This window comes from Tiliqua scincoides, chromosome 2 (genome assembly GCF_035046505.1).
Source record: "Tiliqua scincoides isolate rTilSci1 chromosome 2, rTilSci1.hap2, whole genome shotgun sequence".
Classification (NCBI taxonomy): Eukaryota; Metazoa; Chordata; class Lepidosauria; order Squamata; family Scincidae; genus Tiliqua; species Tiliqua scincoides.
In genome coordinates this window covers 17,207,693-17,227,796 of record NC_089822.1, presented here as the reverse complement: position 1 = coordinate 17,227,796, position 20,104 = coordinate 17,207,693, and the positions used below count along the sequence as shown (strand labels likewise).

Here is a 20,104-nt window from a genome sequence, read left to right as displayed (position 1 = left end):
ACAGTATAGCATGTAAGGTATCAGATCAGAGCATTTAAATCAAAATGTATAATATCTAACCTATTCCCCCTTCTTGGGCCTGATCTGCTGACATGGATCTGCCAATATGGATCAATGGTTGGCAAACTTCAGTCTCGAAAGACTATGGTATAAGCGTACAGCACCCGGTATTCCCAGGAGGTCTCCCATCCAAGTTGATTTCGCTGGTGTGGATCCAACTAGACCTGTTGCGCTGGCTGGGGTTTTCCCAGGGCAAGGGGCCAAATGTCCCCTTACCTTAAGGCAGTGTTTCTCAAACTAGGTGGGTCATGAGCCAATTTCAGGTGGGTCCCCATTCATTTCAATATTTTATTTTTAATATATTAGACTTGATGCTACCATGGTATGTGACTGTATTAGGAGAAATGTTACAGACCTGTACTTTTAACAAGCTGTTATGTATATTCTTTTAACAATGACAGTGAATGGAACTTACTCCTCTGTAAATGTGGGTGGGATTGCAGCCTAGGATTGTTATAAATTTTCCTGCTTGATGATGTCACTTCCAGTCATGATATCACTTCCAGTGGACCCTGGCAGTTTCTCATTCTAAAAAGTGGGTTCTGGTGCTAAATGTGTGCTAAAGAACCATCTGGTGCTAAAGAACCATTGCCTTAAGGAGACCTCCAGCAAACAAAATTCCCCTGCAGGATGCAACACAAGCTGCGCTGGTGTTGCTGCATTGGCGCGGGGGGAATTTGCACTGGGTTGGGCTGTTGATTTGGTAAACATAGAGAAACCAAGAAATACAAATAATTTTGATGTCTGACTTCTGGCTCTGTAGGGATATAAGTGGGCTGAGGCAATCCCAAGATTTAGTAAAGAGGCTCACAGTTGCACAAATTTTTATACCCACCTGGATCAGAATCATGGTGAACTGGCCCTAGATGGGCCATTTTCAGCCCTCCCTTCAAAAGGAAAACGAAGTCTTCTTTCACTTTTGGTGGCAGAATTTTGCGTTAGGACTCTTGGCCAATGAGTCCTGGTCTCCAAAACAATTGTTGACTGTCATTTGCAGATTTGGGGCCAGACAATGAGGACATTGGATCTGAAACTGGCCGTTTCTGATGAACAGAGAAATGTTCTTGAACAATTGCCACCTACTATCACTGGCTGTTTCACAGTTGGTTTCCGTGTCAAGCTGCAGAAAGTGTTTTAGGTTTGAAGAACAAGTGGGTGTGAGACAGCCCTGGGTGCCCTTCTGCTGTTTCCTGGAACTTGACTCACTTGTCTGCTCTTGTCAAGTCACAGGATCAGATTTGATATAGAGATAACCGGGGTCTCAGAATGTAACCAAAAAGGAGTTTCTCCGTTCCATTCACACTTAACATCTTTGTGTGTACACTTTTTTAAAAAGTCTTTGAGAAGGACCATGGCTCAGTGGTAAAGCATTTATTTATTTATTTATTTATTTATTTATTTATTTATTTATATATATTCCGCCTTTCTCCCCGAAGGGCACCCAATATAAAGTATACCCATGACATGCTTGAAGTCTGATGTTCACACCTCAGTTTCACTTAGCAGGGCTGGGAAAACTTTCTGAAATCCTGGAAAGCTGCTGCCAGCCAGTGTTGATGTTACTGAGCTGGATGGACCAAGAGTCTGACTCAGTAAAAGGCAGCTTTCAATATATCCCTAAACCAGGGGTGTCAAACCCATTTCATACAGTGGGCCAAAATAGCATTCATGATGCTGCTGAGGGTTGGAAGTGATGTCATTAAGCAGGAAGTGACGTCATTAAGCAGGTCATGACCAGAAATAAGTACTTTTTTCTCACAATTGCAAATGACAGAAGAAAAAAATACGCAAATCTTGAAGATATTTCCAAGTTATGGGAGAGCCCAATTATCATGTGAGCCACCCTGTCAGCAGTGACACCTCAGCTCAGCAGCTGAGAGTAGTTGATGGTGGTGCTGGGAGAGCCTAAGGGCCAGATAAAGAGCTTCTGTGGGCAGCATCCAGCTCCCGGGGCCTTATGTTTGTCACACACACCCCTTCTCCTAAACTGTAACCTGTGAAGCAGTCCTGCAACTCTGTAGATAAGACAAACAACTTGTCTTCTGTGTCAGTATCTGGATTGTAGATACTACTACAATCGGGGTAGGGATTTTTCCTTTCACTTTATATCAAGCACAATGTATAGTATGCTAATGGAGCTATAACAGTACTAGTATTACTATTACAAGGACGACTATTACTACTAGTAGTAGTAGATGAATGTCACCTCAGGCAGCACCCTATGTAGTTTGGATCTGTTCAGCTAGATACTAACGAGGGTATATTTCCATTTCTTTCACTCATATGATCACCAACTTGGATTTTAGAACTACAAACAACCCTCCCCCTTTGCAGGCCATAATCTGTCAAATAATGACTGTGTATGCAAAACTCAGCAGCGCTGTTTATTAGAATCAAGACAACAGCGTGTTGTTTGGGCTGCAAAGCAGAATCGGGTATGCAAAGCACTGGAATGATAACGTCCAAGAAGTATTTTGTGCTTAGTTGCAGAAACGACACATTTCACATCAGAAAGAAAGACAAGAAGCAGCACATGACAAATGTCAGCTTCTTGCTTGGTAGTTGCAACATCAAGTGGGCTTCCATGTGTCAATGAATAATCACCAATCTAGCACCAGAGACAGAGCTTTCACATCACCCAAAGATGTCATCTGTTTTGCCAATACTATGTTTGCCCAGTTTTGGCTTGTTTATCGGTTGTAGCCTAATCTGGATTTGGCAGTCCTGGCCTCCATGACCAATTAGTTAATTTATAGCCCAATCCTATAGACTTGCTACATTGCTGGACCTTGCGTTCTGGTGGGGCCGTGCTCATCGGAGCCTTAGCAAAATGTGATGTGTCATAGAGTGTAGCCTGGCTGCTACTATAAAAGATAAGTGGTGCAGCCTGGAGAGAGCAACCTCTGTGAGAGCCCCAGCACCAATATGTTGGTGTTGGAGGCAGGCAGTGGATGAAACGTGGAGGGCATGGTGGAACATGGTGAGAACCAAAATGTTGATGGGGTTGTGTCGAGGACAGGAAAGGAGTGGTTATTGTGGCAGCATCTCTGCCAATATCCTATCCACCTTCCCACCCAAAATTCACCTAACGGGCTCCACTCAGACTTGTGCCAGCAAAGTAGCCCTACTCAGTATCTGAGTAGGCCCATTGGGGCAACATAGGCTTGTTCTGGAGCAGGGGTGAGAAACTTAATGTGGCCCGCGGAAGCTTTTTATACGGCCCTCAGGCTTTCAGCTGCTGAGGTGTTACTGCTAAAAGGGCAGCCCACATGAAAATTGGGCTCTCATATATCTTGAAATATGATCCAAAATTCATATATTTTCTCTTTTTTTATTTGCAGCTAATGAGTTCCTAAGTGAGAAAAAAGTGGCCCACATGCTGACTAGTGCAATGCACTCTGCTTGGGGCTACTTCTAAGGACAGTTTGAAAGCTGCAATTAGTAGAATGTGGTTCCCAGGATGTTGGTTGGGGCCAAGCTGTCAGCCTGTATTCAGGGCTGACCCAAGACCTCCTGACACCTAGCATGTAAAGCACTGCCCCCTTGCTTCATGATATGCTGACCTCTGCTCCTCCAATTTTCTAGCTCAGCACTCCCTTCCCTATCTCCTCTTCCTCTCTTCTTTTTCCAATCTAGGAAGTGGAAGTTAGTTAGTGGAGGTGAGTTGGTGATCTTCTGCCTGAGGCAACGGCTTCAGTTGGGTTCATGCATGGGCCAGCTCTGACCATATTATACCTATACCTGTATTCTACCCGCTACTCTGGGTGCCCATTTGCATCCAGGCTCAATTCAAAATGCTGGTTTCGCCTTTAAAGCCCTAAACTGTCTGAGGCCAGGGTACCTTGAGGACTGCCTGCTCTCCTATGAACCATTCCAAGCCCTAAAGGTCCTGCTTAACTGGAATAAGCTTGGAGGGTACCAGAAACAGGTCTGTTTGGCAGCAACACTGCATCTGTAGATCTCTCCCCAAGGAGATCCATCAGCCTCCCTCTTTGGCTGGTTTTAAACAGTGGTTGCTGTTTAAAACCAGCCCCTTTTCATGTAACTTTTTAATTGTAACCTTGTTACATCAGTGAAAGTACTGCTTGTTTTTAAGACTGTTGCTTCATAATGTTTTGATTTGTGTTGTGTGTTTCATATTGTATTGTTCTGAGTTATACTTGTGTTGTGAGCACCCTTGTGCCTGTTTTGTTTTTATTTTTAAACCACTGAAATAATTACAATGTCTGAACCGGCCCAAACGTATTTTAATTTGCACTGAACTTCCTGTTGCTCAAGGAAGTGGGAACATGAACAAAAACAGCTTTCCTTTTAGAATGCTCAGAGCAGTGGAATGTTGCAAATATTAACCATTTCATGAAACTATGAAATTCTCCATTCTCCAATGTTTGTCCAGTAGTCGTGTTTCAGTTACATATTTGGTATTTTTGGAACCTCTTCTCTTGTGAAATTCTCCTGTTTTGTTCCTCAACATCTCTTCCCACCAAATGTCCTTCCTGAAATAGTCATTTCAGGGTCCAACAGCAGCAGGAGGGGATTTTTGGTGTGAAAATGACATGAGGAAAAACCTTCTGTTAACCTTAACATGAGTTAACCTGTTTTCATGTGCTGTGTGTCCAAACTCCTCTCTACATATGCATGATCTGGGGTTTATTTTAGAAAAAGAGTTACTTCCAGTTTCCAGGATGATGCCCACACACACATGTGGTTTGGTTCATACTATGGGGGGTACATTTGAGCGGATTGGGTGCTTCTTGGCCAGGAGAAGTCTTTCATAAATCCCTCAGCATCTGTGTGTAGCAAAAAGTCCCAATTCCCTCCCAGAATGACTGATCCTATGCTGCCAGAGGTGAAACTCTTATATGGTTAAGAACAGTTTTTGACAAGAGAAATTTCTCCCATAAGTCTGCCTTTCTCTGCCCTGTGACTACGCCTGAAGAATGTACTTACGGTGCTTCTTTAGGACAGTTGGCCACTTCCTAAGTGACGTTACTCTCCTTCCAGCCAGCTGCTCACATGACTACATTACATGAGACCAATTTGGACAATACAGTCAATTCTCTTTATCCGCTGGGGTTAGGTTCCTGGAAGCTCCAGTGGATACCAAATCCGTGGATAGGGAGTGATCCTATGGGATCAGTGGGGTTAGAGGGAGGGGTGGCTTCCATGCCTGCAGCAGAAACACTCAGCAAGGCAGTGGAGACCCAACATCAAGGCAGCAGAGACCCTCAGAATGCAGAAGAGATCTTCAAAATGGCGCCCATGAATATTCATGAGCACCATTTTGAAGGTCTCCACTGAATTCTGAAGGTCTCTACTACATTCTGAAGGTCTCAGTTGGCATTCTGAATGCAGCAGACACCTTCAAAATGGTGCAGGTAAACTTTAAAATGGTACCCGTGAACAGCTTTTGGATGCTGTAGATCACTTCACAATGGCCACAGATGTTGCAGAGACCATGGACAGCCAAAAATAGACCATGAATGGAGGGAGGTAAATGGCAATCCAACTCCCTGTAGTTAAGCAAATTCATGGGTAGCAAATCCATAGGTAGAGAGGATTGACTGTACTTTCATTGCCTGACTGGCCCTGGGCAATTGATATGATAAACACAAATAACCAGGAAATAATGGTGGAACTCAGGAAATAGGCACATTGTGAGAAGTGCGGGCTCACAGTGTGCCTACTTCCTGAATCCTCCAGGTATTTCCTGGTTATTTGTGTTTTTCATGTGGTTCGTCCAAAATACTTGCAGCACATGTGGAGGGTCAATTTGGATGAAAACCCTCCATATGATTCAGTCAAGCAACTGGGAAGCAAGTGACAGGCCATGATGTGCATGTCTCACAAATGCACATAGCCGCACATAGTTGGTTTGGGGGCAGGGGGAGTACATATTGTCCAAATTAACCCTAAAATATGCTTTTTAAAAGGTGGGTCTATGAGTGCATGCTGTAATTGCACAATTCAGTATTTACATATTAGAAATATGCCTAATATTTCTGCATTTCTGAAAAGAAGAAGTTCACACATCCAGGAAACACACAAAGCTTTCTTTCAGGACAGCTATGAGGGACAAAATGGAACTGAAATGAAATAAGAAAGCTGTTCTGGACATTGTCTGGAAACTGGGGCGGGAACGAAATGGGGTGGAGGAAGGTGGGTCGGAAGGCAGGCGATGGGTGGAACAGACCTGGAAGGGGCTTGATGGTGGCAGCATGTGCTGTATCCTATTCCCCTTCCTGTGCCCAATCCTGCAACACAGTTCAATGCAGATCTGTGCTAGTAATTTAGCTAGACCCGTTGCGCAAATAGACCTGTTGCGCAGGCTGGGGCTTTCCCCAGCCTCAAAAGTCCCTGTACCTCAAGGAAGGCTTTCCACCTGTTAAATTCCCCTGTGGGGTGCAGCAAAATTCTGCTATAGGTCCCCAACTTTGAGCATGCAAACGGGCATGATTCTCTTCCTCCTCATCACAGCTTAGTTCATCACAGAAAGCCATTGAGTAGTTCAGAACCAGGAAGGTCTACCACTGCACCTGCAAAGTCCCTGCTGGAACAGAAAAACACGATAGTCGTTCCTGTTAAGGAGAGTCAATGGCCAGCTTGAACGGGCAGAGTCACTCTGGTCTTCTAATACCCAAAAGTATTGGGGCCTGGCTGGTGGACTTGAAAAATGGCCCAGCTTTAGGAGAAAAACTGCCTCCCCTTGAGAAGTGAGAAGGAAAGAAGAGTAATTCATCTCCTGTAAATGAGAGGCTGGATGGTGTATTGGTTTGGGAGTCGGATGCTGACCTGGAAGATCCAGGATCAAAGATTTGCATCCATGAAGATTCCTGGGTGACCTTGGGCCAGTCACCCTCTCTCAGCCTCACCTGCCTCACAGGGTTGTTGTGAAGACAAAAGGAGGGGAGGAACCACCCTGAGGTCCTTGGTAGTATAAAAATGTGAAAAATAAATACATTAGGCTCTTGAAGCAAGGAGACCAGCTCTGCCTCTCTGCTCTCTCCTGCAGAGTATGGAATTGTGCATGTGATGGAATTGGGATGTAGTGTGTGTTTGGGGTGAGGGATATTTGAAGTTGGTTTCAGGGCTATCTGGTGCATGAATGTGTTGGGAGTATATCTGGCAGTCTATTGAATTTGTGTATGTTGTGGGACAGTTGAATGCTTGGTTCCTAAATCTAGCTTAAATTTGTGAAGCCTTGTTCTTGTGCCAACTGCCTATCGGATAGTAAATATTGGTGAATGTGATTGAGCTCTCTGACAAAAACAACCAGATCCACTGTGAGATTAAACATCCTGTTCAGCATTTAAGATTTTTTTTTTCCCCCAAAAGGAAACTGTTAACATCTTTTTACTAATGCACTGTATAGCGTATTCATTTACTCTATAGAGTACAGAAGGCTACATATCACAGAGAAAGAAGGTCATGTTCGGTTAATGAACCTTGATGTGAGAACATTGTATACTTGTTCACAAGTCTCTAAATGTGTCCTTATTTTTCTGCCGTGAAATACTAAAGCAATATGCATGTCCCTCTGTTTACTTTCTCCCATGTGAGTGAATGGGGAAGCAAAACATTCACCAGTGCATCAATGTGTTCTCACACTATTTAGCTGGTGCAAATCCAAGTAGTGCAAAACATTCACCAGTGCATCAACGTGTACTCACACTATTTAGCCGGTGCAAATCCATGTCAAGCTGCTGAGACCAGAGATGGGGATTACGATTCAGCATGAACTGCTGCAGCTAATCCTGCCCCCCTCCTGGGCCCAATTTACCTCCCGTTCCACCCTCCACTGCCCAAAAATGTCCACTCCCCACTCCTGGAATGCCCTCCCACCCCCTTCTCCCACCCCCTGCGCTGCCCAGTGCTGCACTCACCTGGTGCGACTTCCACAGGGCTTTGAGCCAGCACTGGCAGGCTGTCAGCATGGTCAGCTCACAGGTCACCATAAACATGCCTTATGGCATTGGTTCCCAAACTGTGGGTTGGGATCCACTGGTGGGTCGCAACTTGACTCTTGGTGGATCGCAAAGGGCTAGGCAGAGCCTTCAATGTAAACACAGATAATGGCAAGATCAGGTAACTAATTGCCTCAAGCCTCGAGGCAATTCAAAAATCAGATAGCTGCTTCTTACTCTGCAAACAGCTCAGCTCCTGCAGTTTGCAAGCATTTGTAAATATAGGGAGATAACTGTGTCTTAGCTGATATCCCCAATAGAGAATTTTTTTAAAAAAAAATTATTTATTTATTTATTTATTTATAATTTTTCTGGGGAGAGCATTCATTAAAGTTCAATTTCATTATGAGAAATGGATTAAGTTTTTTTGTAAATAAATAAACAAAAATATTATTACTTGTAAATAAATAAATAAAAATATTTTTCTTTCTAGATCTCCTTTTATTAAAGTCTAGATGGACCCCGACAAAAGGATCGTTTTAAAAAGTGGGTCCTGATGCTCAAAAGTTTGGGAATGTGCCTTATGGCACATTTGCAATACTCCTGAACCAGTGCAAGGAGCCTGCCCCAGCCCAATGCACTTTCAGGATTGTGCCCTCAGTAATTTACAGCATCTCTAGACTTACAGAAGATGACCGGTTATTATTCACGCTTATTATAGCCATCTTTGTAATTCCAATAATTCCAGATCATGGCATGTTCCATTAGTTCTAGTGGCTGGCTGACTGACTGCTGGGACCATTGACCAGACCAGGGTTTCCAGGAAGGCTTTACATCAGAAGGCTAAGCTACCTCTGAAATAAGGAAAAGATTATTTGTGTCTCCAGGCAAACTTCCATCCCACTCCACTCCCCGGATTTGTTGTCAGGTCTGGGCCCTGGGCAACACCTGTGATAGGCAATAGGACTGTCAGGTCATCCAAGAATCAGGATCACAGAGTCAGGACTTAAGAATCAAACCAGGAGTCACAGAAGAAGAAGCACCAGAGATGATTAGTTCACTACTGGGTAGGCAAAGACCTAGGGCAACCAAGAAACCCTGCCTGTTCAGAGAGATCCAGTTGGCAGCCAGGGTAACCAGGGCCGTTCCAGAGCCCGAGAATCTCTAATTCTTGTGAAAGTCCCAGGCTGCAATTGCCAAACAGGGCAGCTAATCCCAGAGAGGTTCTCAGCCCTAGCCAGGCAGTTCCAGTCAATTGGCTTGATCTTTCTTACCTGCCTCCCCTATTCCCTGTTTGTCTGCATGTGTCAGGCCTCAGCAGGGTCAGACTCCAGGCCATCAGGTTCTAAGGATCTGTCCAAGTGGACCAAAAGCAGGTATATGGTCCAGAACGTACATCAAATTCCAGAGCAGCAACAGAGGAACATCAAGTCAAAGGTTCATAGTCAGGTTCATAGTCAAAGGCAGGCAGAAGACAGGCTTGAAGGCACATTTCAGAGGCTGAGGATCCAGTTGTGAGGCCATGTCACTATAGGGCTTGGTGTACCTTGATTGGTCCTTAGGACTAGATGATCAGGCAGGCTGGCACTTGAGTATAAATGGCATCCTTGTAGCTAAGAGCATAGTCTATCAACTAAGCACACCATACCTGTCTCCCTTCCTTGGCAAGATCCACCAACAGATCCACTCCGACTTGCACCAGTAATTTAACAGGTGAAGTTTAACAGGTGAATTTAGCAAATTCACCCTGGGGCTTTCCCTAGGGTGAGGGGACAAATGTCTCCTTACCTCAAAGAGACCACCAGCCTGCAAAATTCCCCCACTGGATGCAATGCAAGCCGCACTAGTGCCACTACATTGGCGCAGGGGAATTTTGTTAGAATTGGGTTCCCTTCAAATGCTGAGTTTTCAATCAACATGTGCACACAATAGATTTCATATTGCAAGTAGCTATACCATGAGATAGAGATGACTTACTTAGTTCCAAATAAGCCCACTTCATGAGACTGTAGTTACTAGGAGATTGTGGATCCCCCCTCCAAAATATTCCAAGACTCCTCCCTCCCCAAATTTTCAGTTCCATTTTCAAAAAGTAAATTTCTAGTACTTTTATTTGTGGAGATACAAGGGAAAGCATGTGGGCAGTATTCTACCAGATGGCTTTAAAAAAAATGCAATACTGGGCTATTAAGGGTGCAATCCTAACTGCTTATGTCGGTGCCTTCCAGTACTGACATAAGGGCAACGCAGCTCTGAGGTAAGGGAACAAATATTCCCTTACATTGAGGAGGCCTCCGTGAGTGACACCCAACTGCAGGATACAGCACATGTCCCATTGGTACCGCTATGCCAGTGCTGGAAAGCACTGACGTAAGGGGTTAGGATTGCGCCCTACATAATGTTAAGCATATCAAACTACTGGCATTTGTTCTGGTTGTTCTGCAGTGTTTTACTACCCCCTTAGACCTTGTCACCACAAAATTTCAGGCTACAGACTAGCTTGCCTCACATTCCATGAGTTAGAGCCTAATCCTATCCAATTTTCCAGTACTGGTGCAGCAGTGCCAATGGGTCATGCATGGCTTCCTGTGGTGGGAAGGCAGTCACGGAGACCATGTCAAGGTAAGGGAATGTTCTGTTATCTCAGGGCTGCATTGTGGTTGCACCGGTGCTGGAAAGTTGGATAGGATTGGGCCCTTAGAGTACAACTTGTGATTTACTAACAGTGTCTACTGAGGCACTGCTTCAGTCGTGGCTTGCAACAGAAGAGGCTTTGGTGCTGCAGGGTTTTCTGAAAGGATATGCTGTACATGAAACATGCTGTACATGAAATGGGGTTAACAGACATTCCCCCTCATCAGGGGCCTTGAAAATTGTTCTCTAGGGAGAGGGGAATGTGATTTCAAACAGAATTCTCAGTGACCACATATCCCAGATCAGCTCTAGAGAGTGGTGAGGATGCCAAGTTTGGCAGGTGCCCCATAGTCCCAAGAGTGTTTTTGCATAAGCCACAAGGAGGGCAAAGCGAATGCCACAAATTTGGTGTCTGCAAGTGTTATACTCCAGTCCAAAGTGATGTAACTCCAGGGACACTAATCTGTTAATCAAGAGCACCCGCAATAGCTCAGCTGAGGTCTAACCAACTGACCACCCTCTTCTACTTAACCCCAACACTTAACCCAACTGCCCTGGAAATTTTTTCTACTCCTTTCTCCAAAAGTGCTACTTGCTTTCTTCCAAAAATCAAAGCTTACTGCAGTCTCGAAATAAGCAGGCATTAAAAACCCATTTCTGCCCAGCCCACAGGTGTACACAAGATCCCTGTTGTGTATATGCAACTTTGGGCAGAAATGGCTTAAGGCAGAATCTAATTGCATTCCACACTTTCCCACTTTTTCTATGTTAAAGGGGCCAATGGCACCAAATTCCTAGAGCAGGATTACGGTAAATACACACACACACATTCATTCATTCATACATTCATTTTGACTCCAGCTTTCTCCCAGTAAGGGCACCCAAGGTGGCTTACAAGATTTAGAATAAGGTATCCACAATTGTTTGGTCATGCAAATTTGGATTTCTCTCTCTCTCTCTCTCTCTCTCTCTCTCTCTCTCTGTGTGTGTGTGTGTGTGTGAGTGAGTGAGAGAGAGAGAGAGAGAGAGAGAGACTAGTTGGTACAAAATTGACAATTATATTCTCATTTTCATTAACTCACTACAACCATACAATATACATAACCCAGAGGTATAGAGCTGCTGGATTTAGCATTATGTGATTAAGAGCTTGCATATCACTTTCACGTTTTGCAAGTGTAAATGGGAAGAGGGAGACATTACAGCAAAGTAGGAACAGATCCAGTCAGCAAAACTGCACTTGTTTGTCTTAAACCGTCTTGCAATGTGCCTCAACCACAAGGAGTATGTAGCAAAATGTTGAACATCTTTAGCCATACAGGAAGTTAAATGCTGAGATATCTCTAACCAATCAGAAGTGCTGCAAGCCTCAAACCAGGAAAGCCTTCAAAGGACAGTATATGTGAACGTTGCAGAAAAGTCTTTTCACTTCACTTTACTTTTGATCTCCTTTATGTTGTAGGATGGCAAGGCAAACGTGAAGTCCATCATGGCAAAGTTTAGCAATAACCCGACTGAGGACGTGCACAGTCGACAAGTCAAAGTTGCAGGACAACCTTCCCTGGTGACCAAGCCTCCATTTGAGCCATTTCCACCTCTGAAAAATGCCAGCCCACCTGCCAGACCTGGCAGCAACCTTCAGAAGTCAGCCTCTTTTAAACCTCCTTTGGGTAACAAACCTTCTTTTCAAGATGCATCGGACAAAGACCCAAAGCCTCCCCCTTTGAAGATCAGCCCAGTGGCCAGCAAGTTTGCAGCAATGACCTTGGCAGCTAGCAAAGAAGGGAATGAAAAACCTGGATTCCCCAAGCCCCTGGGTCCCAAACCTACTGAACCACAAAAAGATGTCTCCAAGCCAGGGTTTCCAAAGGCTCCTGAGAACAAGCTGCCTGGCTCCCTGCCTCCAAAAAACGACTTCAGACCCTCAGGACTTAAACCAGCTTTTAAACTTGAACCCCAAGAAGCTGTGGTCAAGTCAGTGCCCTCCAAGGTAGCTGGAGTTAAAGGACTATTTGATGCTCCCTCACAAGAAAATGACCCCAAGCCACCTTTTCTGAAGCCAATTCCCCGGGAGAAACCAAGCCCACATCCCAGCCCAAATGAAGGGATTGTCAACAAGAGCAAAAATGCATTTTTGAATCAGACGACTCCAAGCTTCCTAGGCCCCAAACCAAAACTCAACTCAGCTGGATCACCCAGAGATGCAGAGAATAAGAGCAGTGATGGAACGCATTCCCCAGTTTGCCATTTTCCTCGTGTCTCCTTGAAACCTGTCGCTAACCAGAGCAGCACGCCTCCCGTCCTCCCCAAAAATGAGGGACAGCGGAATGAAGACACTAAGCCGAGTATCACCAAGAATATAATTTTTCAGATGAATCAACAGGAGTCGGGGTCAGCATCAGGTGTAGCAGCTGCTACTAAATTCGACAGTCCATCTAGAGTGGCTTCAACGGGACATTGGGCCAATCACTCTGAAAAAGAGGAAAAAGACAAGGATTTGCCTAAACGAAAGGCTCTGCCTCTGCCATTCAAATTAGGCCCACCCCCACAGAAACCTAAAAGGCCGCCAACGGTTGATCTGAAAAAATTCCAGAAAGATCACGGAGACAGTGAGTTGTTTTCCCCTTATTTACTTTATATCTCATGTCAAATCTTCTGCTTGCTAGTGGGGATATCCCAAGATCCTGCCAGATAAGACCCTTTTGCTAAGGCATTGAATTGTCTTTGCTGGAGTGGTGAGCAGGAGGATAGTAGAGAACTCTCTGTGGTCATTTACAGTGCTATATGCTTTGTGCTGCCTGGAGCTCTGCACAGGGTCAGCCAGACATCACATGCAGATCCATGAGGCTTTACAGCTACAGTTCTTTTAAAACAGTTTGCAAGAGGTTAGGGTCATAGAAGCAGCAGAGAGGTTTGCAACCCATTCCCCACTTGCCATTTCTTTGCTTCAGATTGTTCCCCATACAGCTACTCCCCCAGTTTCAGATGTGTCTCTCCTGAAAGGGAGCAAGGCTGTTCCAGTGGCATAGCTAGAGGGGGTGCAAAGCACTAAGTTTTGCAGGTGCCTGAATGCACTGTGCAAGCAGTCCTTTCCCCTTCCCTTCGGAGCCATTCTCTTGTTATCTGGTGTGCTCCCTGGGGCATTTGGTGGGCTGCTGGAAGCCTACAGGAAGCTGGACTAGATGGGCCTATGGCCTGATCCAGTGGGGTTGTTCTTATGTTCTTATGAACACCTCTGATTTGCTCTCATGGCCCAGAATGGCTCCAAAGGGGAGGGGAGGGGCCACTTGCATGGCACATTCAGGCACCTGCAAAACTTAGTGCTTTACACCTCCTCTAGCTATGCCACTTGGCTGTTCAGGGTAGGAACTTTGGACCGAGATAAGCACTGGAAGAGAAAGATCAGAAGCCCCTCCTCCCTGCTACTTCTTCACGGCTACACAGTCTTCCTGAAAACAGTTATTTTTGTGTTTCAAAAAGACCATCAGGATAATGTAATATTCATCTGCTATAACATCTAGTTTTGGCCACAAGCAGGAACAACCGGTAGACAGACCTGAATACTTATTCCTAGGAAAGATGCCATATTGGGCTCACTTGTTTCTCTTTCGATGGTGATGCAAAATGAAACCAAACTGAGATGAACTATAAGAGGAAATGGATGAAATGTCCAGTTCTCTACATGGTTTTCTAAAAATGGTACAGCCCTCCAGGAAGAGGAGCATTTCAGAATGCATGCCAGGGAATCCCAAAGCACAACATGGTCCTGTGTGAAAAAGCTTGCATTAACCCCCTCCCCGGACCTCATGGCTAGCTTCTCATGGACAGAGAGTTTGGGATGTGAGAACCATTCAACCATGCAGTTCTCCTTTTAGATCCTGAAATGATACAGTCCTAGAAAAATCAACTACGTGCTTTTTCTAAATGTGTACGTGAGGTTCAACTTGCTGTTTCAGATTTACCCATCGAGTGCTAGGTACAAGGCTAGTTGCCACCTGTTCTGTTAGCAGAGCTCCTTTGTCTGTAGCAGCCGTATGACAGGCAGGCACCCAACTCATGCTGCATCTCTCCATCATTGCCACGCTGTACCAGAAAAGTCAAAATTGCTTTGATCACTCAAAAAGTGCTACAAAGGTGGGTGCTAAGTATGATTAAAGTTAGGCTACACTTTTTTCACATGCCAATACATTATTGCAAACTCAATATACAGAAGACAGAACTTACATTTCCCCTAAAACTTTCATGTTTCCCTTCCCTTTCACTCCCACTTGGCAAAATATCTATTTTTGTCTCATTATTGCTGTAGCAAAGGACGTCACTCAATAATACTTATAAAATTCATTGTTTCTTAGTTAGTCGTTCTACTCAAATCATATTCAGATGTTCCGTCCCATGTTAGTTACTATAAAGTTTTGCTTTCAGGTCTTTCTGTATCTCCAGTTAAGTGTATTTTCTCTACATTCTGCTTTTCTGCTTGCTTAATTTTTTCTTAATTCTAATTTTTAACCTTAACTTTCCTTTATCTCAATTTAACAGTAGGACTTGCAGTCACCCAGTGAAACCGATTAGCAGCTGATTCAGGACAGACAAAAGAAACTGCTTCACACAATGTATAGTCAATTTATGGAATTCACTGTCACAACCCATGACAATAACCATTGATTTAGGGCTAAATTACAAATTAACCTAAGTGTGTAATGTGCCTTGGGTTGTTGTTGCCTTTTCAATAGCAGTGGGGGGAGCATACAGAAGGGAGAAAAACTGCAGCGAGGGTTGTGGGGGAGATCTTAAGGACTTTGCCGCTGCTATGATTCCACCCCCAATCATTCCCACCCCCAAATGCTACTTTAAAGACAAAAAAGCATCTGGTCCCAGCATTCTAATCCCTTCTGTGGTCCTTCCAGGGTGGTATTTTAAAGAACAAGCACAAACACAACAGGCCACATTACATGTTTATAGTAATGTCTGGTTTGACCCCGGGATGGCCTTAACAGGGGATTAAATGAATGCACGAAAGAAAGGTCCATCAATGGTTGCTAGGCATGATGGGTTCATGAGACAGTAGACAACTGAACACCAGCTGCTGGGGAGCAATTACCTGGAAAAGGGCTCTTACCTTCATGCCTTGTTTGCAGGCTTCTCAGAGCCACTGGCTTATTATTTATATATGTTTGGCAACCATGGGAGATATAATTTTGGACGAACGGTTCACTTATGATAGCGGATCTCGTAATCCGCCATCGTAAATAATGCAGTAGCTCCATAAATGGCGCACTATTGCTGTGCATGTGGAGCCTCTGGCACAAACGGCTGGTGGCTCTGTGCATGGCCCACATTTAATCAGGTAAGATGCCCGCGGGAGGCAGGTCATGGATACTTTGTAGTAGGTGTGGGGTGGGGAGCGTGGAGGGGGCAGTTCAGGGACAATAAAGGGAGGATCTTGGTGGCAGCTCCACATGTCAGATCCTATCCCCCTTTCCTGGCCCAGACCTGCCCCCCTTCTCTTCAAAATAGGTGGCATGGGTTGGAGGACACCCATTGGTGACTAGGCGGCCTGCTGGCAGGTAAGTAAAATACATTTTTAGCAAGATATTTTTATTCACCTCTTGCTGGCTATCTGATCGCCCCCTCGCCCATTGCTTACAGCCCATGCTCCATCAGCATAGCTGCATGGCAGAAGTTAGCAGGGGAAAGAAGGGACCATAAGTGAACCTTTGGTCTGATCCTGCAAGGCACTTCTTTTTTTTGGTGATCATCATTTTATAGTTGCTCTTCCCTGGCTTCCTGGATTGTCTCTTCTTCTTCTAGCTTTTCTGCCTGCATTCTTGTCCCTTATCTATTTCTTCCTTTCTACCCCCTCAATTATTAAATACCCCATTTCTTACAAAATGTTCACTCCTTTACACTCCATTTCTCACCAGCAAGCTTTGTCTCCTACAACCCCTTTCCTCATTGCATGCCATTCCTTTCCCACTCCTGCCCAGTGGCACATTCAAAGGAACCTCTGAAAGGAGCCATGTTGCACCTTGTACCTGGTAGCCAAGAACAAAATGTGCATGCATTGCATCAGTTAGAAAAGCCCCATGCTTGTATTCAGACCACATCACATGCTATGCAGCAGATATATGATTGACAGTATGCATACTTACCTGGGAGCAGGCCCCACTCAACACAGTGGGATTTACTTCTGGGTAAACCCACACAGGATTGCACTGCAAATCTACTAGCATGGGCTTTTATCTGTTTGTTTGTTTGATTGATTGATTGATTGATTGATTGATTACTTTTACTTTAATACAAGAATAATTGGGAGAAGCTTCCCTAACCTATTCCTAGAGGAGGTTGCAAACTTTGGGGACAATCCTGTAGCTGCCTTGGTTTGATCATGATATATGCAGGGTGGAGCAAACAGCAGACTGACTAAGAGCCCACTCCTATCCAACTCTCCAGCACCGGTGCAGCCGCAATGCAGCCCCGAGGTAAGGGAAGGGTAGTTTTAAGAGCAGCAGTCTGCAGAATGGAGATGAAGAAGGAAGTGGATGTTGTTATAAGCAATACTGGCACACTGTTTTTATTGTAGTGTGTTGTGCAAAGATGTGCATTCTAAAATCCCCAGGATATCTGTTGTACAAGTTTTGTACAGGTGTACTCAGTTCCACTGTCATAAATGGCTGCACACAATCCTGAATATGATTGGGCTGCCCAGCTCAGTGAAATGGTCTTTGGGGGCTTGTAATGCTCATTTCAGAGAGAAGAGCTTTACATAGCCCAAATCCAAACCCCTTCTCTTTTAACAATTAAAAAAAAAATGTGGTCTTGCAAGTTTTCAGCAAAAGCCAGTTGTGAACAGTAACTATTGGCTAGTGCACATACCATCACCAAGATATCACCAAGAAAGTTTCTAGAGCAGTTATGCAACTTTAAATATATATATCTCCTTGAGTTTCATTTAGAAGCAAAGAACAAACATATACATTGATAAATGTATCATGGTGCTTTAAAAAAGCAAAGAATTTGCCCTGCCTGCCTAATTCCTAGATGCAGATGGAAGCCCTATAGATGAACCAGTGTTTATCTGGAGAGGTTATGAGGATTTGGGAAACTGATTTCACTCTGTAGATGAAGAACTCATGGAGAATTATCTTTAAATACTATGTATATTTTCATCTTCACTCTCCCTTGTTTTGTCTTTTGTTTCAGGTTCTAAAAAACCCCATTCAGTGGGTTTACCCCCTCCAACGTTGCCATCCATTTCTGCTGCACAAGCCACAGTCCCACAACCGTCTCCTCCTCTTCCTCCTCCTCCTCCTGGTTCTCACCCTTCTGCACAAGTTCCAAGTCTTCCCCCAAGAAACATCAAACCCAAGCCTGACAACATGTAAATAAGTGTGAAATCTACTTCCTTTTACATTCTTCTCCTGTGTCTGTGGGAATCATTTATCTCAGCCCTACTGAAATATTTTCCCAAATGGTCTTCTCAACATTTGCCTCTCATCACAGTATCTATTTTTGTTTGTTGCTATAAGTGGAATAAGTGTGGAGGAAATGATGGGAAGGGGGTCCAGTGCACTTAGTGAAATCTGCACACTCAAACCCAAGGAATATTGGACCGGCTCCTTCTCCTGCGTAAAACACAAAATCCACTGCTGATCTTGACACATGGTGAGGTGATTGTGTAGAAGAAGGTGATCTTCTGAGTAGTGAAGTTTAGTCTACTGCCAACTGGGCAGCTCTTGGAAATTGCTCAGAAGCTTCCGCTGGCCCAGAATATGGTGCCCCAATTGCTGCCTAGGGTGGGCTATGGAGAGCATGGGATTGCTCTACAGGCACATTGGCTAACAAAGTGTTTCTGGCCACAGTTCAAGGTGCCAGTTTTAACCTTTAAAGCCCTGAAATGCTGAGGTCCTGGACCACTTTCTCCTGAACCTGACCATAAGTCAAGGACAGCAGGAGAGGCCCTTCTGTGTGTGCCTTCACTGGCAGATATTTATTTGGTTGGGACTTAGGAGAGGGTCTTTTCTGCAGGCTCTGAAACTCCTGAAAGAGATTTGACTCCATTACTGCTGGTAATCTGCTGGGTGGCTGACACCATTTTATTCCAATTATTTATAATGGTGTTCGTTTTTATGTTGGCTTACTTTTTATGTTCTTATGCTGTTATAATGCCCTTTTGGCTTTTCCTGTTTTGATTCTTGGAGTCCCCCCCCCCTTTTCTTTTACTGCTGTTTAACAGTGGTTATTTTGTATTAGGTCTTCATTGGCTTGTCTGATGTTACACACATTGGGTGCCATTTTGCTCTGGTGGAGAGATGGGATACAAATGCTTATAAATAAGGGGCCCATCACAATGTAAAGTGGATAGGACCTCTCTTTTCCTTGCCCCAGTAATTCAATGCAAACTACTACATGATCATAAAGATGTTATATTTGAACTCTGGTTGGTTTTTGAAGGCCGAAGTAGGCATACGGGTGGCAGTCATTTTTATTTAATTCCATTTCTTCCCTGTTTTAATAAAAAGTGTGTGTGTGGGGGGGGTGGCAGCTAACACAAAAACAGTGAAGGAAGTATGGGAGGGTTTCATCCTCCTCAACGGTATCATCCTTTTGATGTTGAAATAAGACACACGTCACTTTATACCAACAAACTATATGCTTAAAGGAAAGTGACTGTTGGCCATTGATTTTCCCCAGTAATAACAATATTTTACAGAAAAGGTACACTTTGAGGAAGCATTTTAAGCAAGAGAGAGCTATCACATAGGTGTCAGTGAGGGTGCCCATCCAATCAGCAGCTGCAGGCTTGCATGGTGATGAGTGAGGCACTCTTGGGAGTGAGATGGCCTCCTAGCACTGACACTAAAGGATGTAAATTCTCCTGACACCTGGTTTGCCTCACAGGTAGTTTTGGTTTGTGAAGGACCTCGCCTGATATCACTGCTTAACATGGTGCTACTTTGGCAATTGATATCAGACGGCTGCAGTTCTAACAGTACAATCCTAGATATCAGTGGTTCTCATACATTTAGCACCAGGACCCACTTTTTTGAATGAGAATCTGTCAGGACCCACTGGAAGCGATGTCATGACCAGAAGTGACATCATCAAGCAGGAAAATTTTGAACAATCCTAGGCTGCAATCCTACCCACGCTTACCCAGAAGTAAGTCCCATTTGCTATCATTGTTAAAAGAATATACATAGTAGCTTGTAAAAAGTACAGGTCTGTAACATTTCCCCAAATGCAGTCACATATCATGGTAGCATCAAGTCTAATATATTAAAACTAAAATATTGAAATTAATGCGGACCCACCTGAAATTGGATTGTGACCTACCTAGTGGGTCCCGATCCACAGTTTGAGAAACACTGCTATGTATGTTTACTTAGAAGTAAGTCTCACTATGTTCAGTGGGTTTACTCTCAGCTAAGTGTGTATAGGATTGCAGCCTTAGGGCCCAATCCTAGCCAGCTTTCCAGCACTGATGAGCTGTGCCAATGGGCTGTGCG

The 20,104-nt window shown here is 44.3% G+C and overlaps 1 protein-coding gene across 4 annotated transcripts in view; it reads left to right on the top strand.

Moving 5' to 3' along the window:
* The window catches only part of FYB1 (FYN binding protein 1), a 59,590-nt gene that overhangs the window by 8,757 nt on the left and 30,729 nt on the right, over positions 1–20,104 (top strand). For all 4 annotated transcript variants that reach the window (XM_066614705.1, XM_066614704.1, XM_066614703.1 and 1 more), the window contains exons 2-3: positions 12,061–13,207; positions 17,799–17,976. In XM_066614705.1, the coding sequence (XP_066470802.1) occupies positions 12,061–13,207; positions 17,799–17,976 (1,325 nt within the window). The remainder of the gene's footprint in view (positions 1–12,060; positions 13,208–17,798; positions 17,977–20,104) is intronic.